Raw genomic sequence first — 8,328 nt, forward strand, 5'->3', positions numbered from 1 at the left:
TTCCAATCCTTTTTTTTTTTTCCTGTAAGCCTAAAACTATTCTTTAAAAAGAAAGTCTAGTAGCTTTTTTTTTTTTTATCTGTTTTTTCAGCAAAAAGACATCATTGGGAGTATAAAGGAAAGGAGGGGCCGATATCTGGTGTTCTGCGGCCATCTGGAGCTCATGTCCAGAATGTAAAGAACTTGCACTCATCAATAAATACGCTACAAAAAGGGCTCAGAGCTAACTCCAGAAGTGCGGTGAGTCTCAGCAACCTTGTGGGTGCTTTGAACTCTATGGATTGGTTCGATTTTTCTCAGGAGAAGGCGGGGCGTGGGAGGAAGAGAAGTAAAAACCCCCAAAGTCTACGGTAAAGTACCCCTCCGCCGTGGCCGGAGCTGGAGAAGGAAGCCGGCGGAATGCTGAGCTTGATCATAGAGAGGACCGCGCCTCCGGATTCCTAGGCGGGCACCGGAAGTAGCCTCGTGGTCTTGGGCGCCTTTTGCTCTGTGGTCCTGGGTTCCTGGGTGACCCGGCAGGATGGTGGCTTCATGTGTTCCCTTAACTACCTGCCAGGGCTAGTCTCCAGGGAGCACCAGCTATTCCCCAGAGCTGCGGGTGAGCAGTCGGGCTTTTTCTCATCCAAGCTGCAGAACGCCCCGTCTGTGTCGTCCCGCCCGGCAGAGGTGGGACCGGGAGGGGTCTGTCTCTGCGGCTTGGGTGTCTTGGTCTCCCCCCAGCACGTGCACGCACTGCTTGGTAATGAGCTTTAGTGACCATTTATTTCTCTACTGTTCGGTTTGGATTTGTCGCTGTTATTTTGTTGTTATAGTATAGCATAAAGGACTTAGATTTTGCTTGATAATTCTCATTCTTTTCATACACGATGGAGGTGGGGGGTGGGCAGGGGAGTGGAGGATGTCTCAACTGAAGGAGGAGAGGTGTTTAATGCTTTACTCCCTGAAATACACTATAACCAGTTTATGGGTCTTTAATGTATTACTCCCTTGGATAAGTAGCTTAATTCCTTTAAAGGTCATAAAGGTTTTACTGGAAGAATAACTATGACTCTGCTCATGTGTAAATTGTCACAGTAAGTTTACTAAGATGTGACAAGATCACTTTTCCCTTACCTTGTTAAGGATCATGGAGTTCCCATCGTGGCTCAATGGTTAACGAATCCGACTAGAAACCATGAGGTTGCGGGTTCGATCCTTGGCCTCACTCAGTGGGTTAAGCATCCGGCGTTGCCGTGAGCTGTGGTGTAGGTTGCAGAGGCGGCTTGGATCCCGCGTGGCTCTGGCGTAGGCGTAGGCGGGCGGCTGCAGCTCCAATTAGACCCCTAGCCTGGGAATCTCCATATGCCTTGGGAGCGGCCCTGGAAAAGGCAAAATGACCCCCCCAAAAAAAAAAAAATCATGGAGCCTCCTTTTCCTCTACTGCTGACACAGGGGTGGGTGACTCCTGTGTGTCTGAAAGAAAGCCTTGGCAAATTCGCTGTGTTGGCCCCCAGCCTCTAGCACCTATGCTTTTTCCTTCCTGTGATGTGGTTCTTACAAACTAAAAAGTCTTTAAATTTCAAGACTGTGGCCTTATTTCCCACAGCAACCGAATTTCCTATACCGATATTTATGTAGCACTTTTTATTGTGCCAGCAGCCAAGTACACTTTCTCAATAATTCTGATCTGTTTTTTTGAATCTCAGGAATATAATCCTACTAATATTCTGTTACTCAGGAATATGACCTTGGTGGTGAATCTTCATTGGTAATGACACAGGCTCTTGACTGCTCTTGTAATTTTGCTGTTTTAATTGTGGGTTCTCCTCTCACAGGAGTGCTCTGATCTTAAGGTTCTTCCTGATTCCTGGGATATAAGACAAGTGAATCCTATCCTGAGCCATTACAGTCTAAGATGTCCACCAAGTTGAGAGAAGGTGCAGCTCTGACTCCTGTGGTCTACACTCGAGAGGAACAAGAGGGTCTGAGAATAGTAAAGGTAGAGGAAGAAGAGGACCATGCTTGGGAGCAGAAGCCTGGACAGCTAGAGAATGTGTATCCATATCAGGAACTCTTCCGCCAGTGCTTCAGGCAGTTCCGTTACCAGGAAGCCCCTGGACCTCGAGAGGCTCTAAGCCGGCTGCAGGAGCTCTGCCAAAAGTGGCTGCAGCCTGAGATACACAGCAAGGAGCAGATCCTGGAGCTCCTGGTGCTGGAGCAGTTCCTGACCATCCTCCCCGAGGGCCTTCGGGCCCAGGTACTGGGATATCATCCAAGGAGCGGAGAGGAAGTGGTGACTATGCTGGAAAATCTGGAGACAGAACTTGGAGACAAAGGACAACAGGTGGGAAAAGGGTAATCCGTTGTTCATTTATGAGCACACCAAGGGTCTACCAGCAAATAAAGTGGGCATGGGTAAGCAAGAGAGTTTTATGACTATTAATTTCTTGGCTGAAGCATTGTCTTTTTTTTTTTTTTTTTTAAGGCTCTGCTGCTTTTGTCAATTGATTAAGACACTGGTTTCTTCATCATTCTGCTTCCTATACCCATAGGAAATTTTCTTTTGAACCAGACTTTGAAGTTTTAGTTAGCTATTGCCATATTTCTGATCCTCCTATAAACTCAGCTCTACTTGTATGTCCTCAGGTCCAAGCCACTGCATACTACAAACAAGAAGTACCTTGGAAAGAAGTAGGACCTGTAAGCCTCACAGATCAATCACTGACCGTCCAGCTAAAGTGTGATCCTTGGGAGCATATTCCTCTACAAGAGAATGGTGAGCCTTAAGTATGTGGGTCTTTGTGATCTTTTGGAAGTGCTGATTTATAGCATCTACTAGGAAGTAGTATTTCTTTGAAAAAAAATCATATCCAGGAGTTCCCTCGTGGATCAGTGGGTTAAGGATCTGGCGTGACCACTATGGCTGTGGTTATAGATGTAGCCCAGGTTTGATCCTGGGCCTGGGAACTTCTGCATGCCAGGGGCACAGCAAAAAAAAAAAAAAGGCTGTATCTAGAAATAGCAGAATAAATTTAAGACCAAAAAGTTATTTTCAGAGTGAGCGTATCTAGAGTTGATTTAATTTTGAATTGGATTATGTAGTATTTTTATTTTTATTTTATTTTATTTTTGTCTTTCTAGGGCTGCACCTGCGGCACATGGAGATTCTCAGGCTAGGGGTCTTATCAGAGCTACAGCTGCTGGCCTATGCCACAGCCACAGCAACTCCAGATCCGAGCCGAGTCCGTGACCTATACTACAGCTCATGGCAACACCAGATCCTTAACCCACTGAGCAAGGCCGGGGATTGAACCCACAACCTCATGGTTCCTAGTCAGATTCATTTCCACTGCGCCACGACAAGAACTCCAGATTATGTAGTATTTTTAAATTGGGTTATGATAGTGGTTTATAATTCTGTGAATCCAAATCATCATAGAGTTGTTTTAAAAATACACATGCCCTGGAGTTAACTCTGGTGGCCTAGCAGTTAAGGATTTGGCATTGTCACTGGTATGGCCTGGGTTGTGTCCCAGGAACTTCCAAATACTGCAGGCATGGTCAAAAACAAACAAAATATAGATGCCCAGATCCACCCTAGATTTACACAGTGGGCCCTACTATTATATTTTTAATTAGCTATTACCATAGAACAATAGTAGTAGCTTAAATTTTAAAAATTCAAGTAGTATAGAAAGATAATAAAATCAAAATAAATGTTCCATTCCCAAGAGTTAACCACTGTTGCTGTTCTTTAGTATATACTTCTAAAATTTTTCTATGTATGTTCAAGAGTCTTCCAACTTTTTAGGGAAAATGATATCATAATATATTGACCACATTTTCTTATTTTCCATATTCTTAATGCTCTGGCATTTGGGGCCTTGATCCTAGAGAGACTGTCCTTCCCAGGCCAGCTGATTCCTAGAGATAGCAGAGGACCCCCATGCAAGTGGCCAGGGATCCCACATCTTCATGGATACTAGTCCAGTCATGCACGGTCTAGCCAATCCAGAGCCCAGTCCCCCAACCATCTCCTTTATCAAACTATCCACACCAAGCCAATATTCCTCCTGCAATAAATCACCCCTGTGTCTGATACCAGACAACCAGGAACCATCCCTATAGCCCAAAGCATGCCAAACTTATCCACACTATCCAATCCTGCTCTTACTCAGCATACCTACCTTGCCTTGCCCATTCCTTCCTCGGAAAACGCCAATAAAGGCTCTCGGCCACACTCTCCCGCTTCCCCTTCTGCCTCCTGGCCGTTCTTGGTGCTTTCCCATGCGTAGCAGACTATGTCTTCTCTTCCTTGAGATCTGTGAGTATACAAAATTTCTTTCTTCACATAGTCCTTTCTTTGCATGTCTTACCATACTTGATTAAAACAAATCCTGGATACATTTTTATATACATATTATACACACCACTTTGCACTTTCCTTTTTTTTTAACCTAATGAGAATATTCAGGACATATTCATGCAGCAGATATTTATTGAACATCAACTGTATGTCCAGCAGTATTCTAAGCACTGGGAATAAAGTGGTGAACAAGCCAGTGACTCTGCCTTCTTGCATCTTACATTCTAGTTAAATCAGTGGGTACCACAGTTCCTTCATTCAGTTGCAGCCAATGTTTGTGGCCTAGATAAAATATGCAAAAAAATTTTTTTGCATATGGAAGTTCCCAGGCTAGGGGTTGAATTAGAGCTGCACCTGCTGGCCTGTGTCACAGCCACAGCAATGTGGGATTCAAATGTCTTATCTGTGACCACACCACAGCTCACGGTGCAATGCCAAATCCTTAATAACCCACTGAGCGAGGCCAGGGATCCCACATCCTCATGGATACTAGTCGGGTTCATAACCAGCTGAGCCACAACAGGAACTCCCCAAAATGGTATTCTTATCAATAGAGTTACTTTATTCTTTTTGATACTGAGTTTTCTGTTGCATTCATGTATTTTAATTAGTTTAGTAGTCTCCTACTGATGTACATTTGGGCTATTCCAGTGTTTTTCTTATTATAAACAATGCATCCGTGGATGTCTTCATGTAAAAATCTTTTGGCTTTTATGTGAAAATACTGGGGGAAAAAAGTTCCTATAAACACAGTCAGAGATTGACAGCCACTGGATTAAAGTAGGAGGTTCATTATATCAGCAACAAAGCTATAGTGATTATCTCTGGGGAAAGTAAAAGGACAGAGGGTAATGGAGAAAAATCAATGGGAATTTGGACTTTTTACTTTTATACCTTTTGTACTATTGAACTTTTTACCATGAGTATCTATCTGTAGTAAAAATAAGGGACACAGTCTTCAGATTCAGGTAAACCTGGGTTCCAGGCCAGGCTTTACCACTTTAGAAGTCATGTGATCACAGACCAGATATTTTTTAAATTTCTGCATTTTAGTTTCTCTATTACCCAGCTACTTGTGTTGCTCTATCACCAAAAATTGGCTGATCACTTGGTATTTTAGCTACCTCCTGCCATGTAACAAACCAGCCCAAAACTTGGTAGCTTAAAGGAATAGCCATTATATTCTCTCTCACAGTTTGGTGAATTGACTGGGATAAACAGGGTAGTTCTGCTGTACATGATATCAATTTAAGCTGTAGTTATCTGAGGGCCTGCCTGGGCTGTGATGCACAAGGTACTTCACTCACATCTCATACCTTAGCAGGAAATGGCTAGAAAACTGGGCTTAGCAAGATCCTGAGTTGGGTGGGCCTTAGGTTATCTCATTTTCTCAGGCTCCATGTATCTCTTTATTGGGGTAACTGGACTTCTTTACATGGTAACTCAGGGATCTCAAAAGCACATTTTTATTTATTTATTTTTATATAGTGATTTTTATTTTTTCCATTATAGCTGGTTTACAGCATTCTGTCAGTTCTCTACTGTACAGCATGGTGACCCAGTTAAACATACATGTATACATTCTTTTTTCTCACATTATCATACTCCATCGTAAGTGACCAGACATAGTCCCCAGTGCTACACAGCAGGATCTCATTGCTAATCCATTCCAGAGGCAATAGTCTGCATCTGCTAACCCTGAGCACCCCATCCATCCCACTCCCTCCCCCTCCCCCCCTTGGCAACCACAAGTCTATTCTCCAAGTCCATGAGTTCTTTTCTGTGGAAAGGTTCATTTGTGCCGTATATTAGATTCCATATATAAGTGATATCATATGATATTTGTCTTTCTCTTTCTGAGTTACTTCACTCAGTATGAGAGTCTCTAGTTCCATCCATGCTGCTGCAAATGGCATTATTTTGTTCTTTTTTATGGCTGAGTAGTATTCCATTGTGTATATATACCACATCTTCCTAATCCAATCATCTGTTGATGGACATTTGGGTTGTTTCCATGTCTTGGCTATTGTGAATAGTGTCAAAAGCACATTTTTAAAGTATTAGTCCTTGAGCTGACATATTATCACTTTCACCATGTTCTATTGGATAAAGCAAGTCACACACCAGCCTAGATCCTGTGTCTGTGTGTGTGTGTTGGGAGTTAGACTACACAATGGATGAATACTAGAAGGTGTTTTCACTGGGGACCCTTTGAAGACTCTTAGGAAATTTTCATTTCTTTCATGCCATTCTGTGTTTTTAGATCTGGACTTTTATTTATTTATTTTTACTCTCTATAACTCATAAATGCGGTTAGTGTCAAAAACCATTAGGATGATAGTTCTTGATTATTTAGCACAGTTCCTGATATTAGTAAGCAAGCATGCATGCATGCAGTAATGTTATCAATTATTACTAATCTTATTTCCAAACCCTTACATGGGACATGTGGCATTTAAATAATCAACTTACTCTTTCAGTAGGAGGTGAGGCCAGGAATATGACTGGTGAATTTGCCCCAAAGCACATTTCTGCAGAAGACAATTCAATGGATGCTTTCCAGGATCCAAAGTGTGGAGAAACTTTTCAATATAGAGGTAAATCAGAACAGCAAAAGGTCAACCCCACAAGAGTAAAACGACACAAATGTAAGGAGTGTGGAAAGGCCTTTGCTCAGAGCTCGGGACTTGTTCGACACTGGAGAATTCACACTGGAGAGAAACCTTATAAATGTAATCAGTGTGGAAAAGCTGTCAGTTATAAATCAGCCCTTCTTTCACATCAGGAAATTCATAATAAAATAAAACGGTATCAGTGTAATGAATGTGGGAAAGCCTTCAGTCAAAACACAGGCCTGGTTCTTCATCAGAGGATCCATACTGGAAAGAGACCTTATGGGTGTAAAGAGTGTGGTAAATCCTTTAGTCAAAGTTCACACCTTATTGGACATCTGAGGATCCATACTGGAGAGAAACCCTTCAAATGTAATGAATGTGAGAGGGCCTTCACTCAGAGGTCAGGACTCATGGAGCATCAGAGAAGTCACACTGGAGAGAAGCCCTATACGTGTAAGGAGTGTGGGAAAGCTTTCCGAGGGAGCACCAGCCTTACTCAGCACCTGAGGATCCACACTGGGGAGAAGCCCTATCAGTGTGAGGAATGCGGAAGAGCCTTCATTCAGAGATCAAGCCTTGTTCGTCATCAGAGGGTCCACAGAGGGCAGAAGTCTGTGTCTGTGTCCTGATTGTAAGAAGGCCTTTAATCATAAATCAGGCCTTACTGAACACTTTAGAAAGCTATGCCTAATACAGACCCTATCACTGTGTAATAAATTGGAGAAATCGGGGATATCTCCTTTACCATTGTTATTCTACATAGTCAAATTAGAAGAGATGGTAATAAACATCAGAATGAAAGAAGGTAGTAACTTGTCACTAGAGCCAACCATTCACATTTTGGCCTCAGTCTGTTGTGGATGCTGCTATTTCTCCCATTCTCTATATTCTCCTTTGTGGTTCTTCAGCACTTTGGTCCTTGAAATCACTGTCATCACATACCCTGAATATCCTGAAAATACAGTGGCTGTCAGATTTTGAACAGAAGACCACGGAGTAGCATTTAAAAGTGACTGCTTACTGACACAGCTGTTTTGTTTACCTCCTCTTCATCCTATTGGTAAGGGAGGAAGTCCCACTCATGCCAAACACATGACACCTAACACTGGACAGATGGGACATAGCAGTGACCTGAGCCACAGCAGTGACAATGCCAGGTCCTTAACTGCTAGGCCACCAGGGAATTCTTTTTTTAAAAATTTTTATTTTTTAAATTTTTTCTTAATTTTATTTTGCTTTTTAGGATTGTTCCTCTGGCACATGGGAATTCCCAGGCTAGGGGTCAAATCAGAGCTTCAGCTGCCAGCCTATGCCACAGCCACAGTAATTTGGGATCTGAGCCAAGTCTGTGACCTACAGCATACCTCA

The 8,328-nt window shown here is 42.8% G+C and overlaps 1 protein-coding gene across 1 annotated transcript; it reads left to right on the forward strand.

Annotated features, from left to right (window-relative positions):
• The first annotated feature begins 274 nt into the window (after positions 1-274).
• On the forward strand, positions 275-7,789 carry LOC125136159 (zinc finger protein with KRAB and SCAN domains 8-like). The gene is made up of 4 exons (XM_047796854.1): positions 275-739; positions 1,815-2,323; positions 2,626-2,755; positions 6,826-7,789. Exons 2-4 carry the CDS (start codon positions 1,895-1,897, stop codon positions 7,587-7,589), a joined length of 1,323 nt encoding a protein of 440 aa, XP_047652810.1. The 5' UTR covers positions 275-739; positions 1,815-1,894; the 3' UTR covers positions 7,590-7,789.
• The last annotated feature ends 539 nt before the right edge of the window (positions 7,790-8,328 follow it).

Source organism: Phacochoerus africanus, chromosome 9, assembly GCF_016906955.1.
Source record: "Phacochoerus africanus isolate WHEZ1 chromosome 9, ROS_Pafr_v1, whole genome shotgun sequence".
In the NCBI taxonomy this organism is placed as follows: Eukaryota; Metazoa; Chordata; class Mammalia; order Artiodactyla; family Suidae; genus Phacochoerus; species Phacochoerus africanus.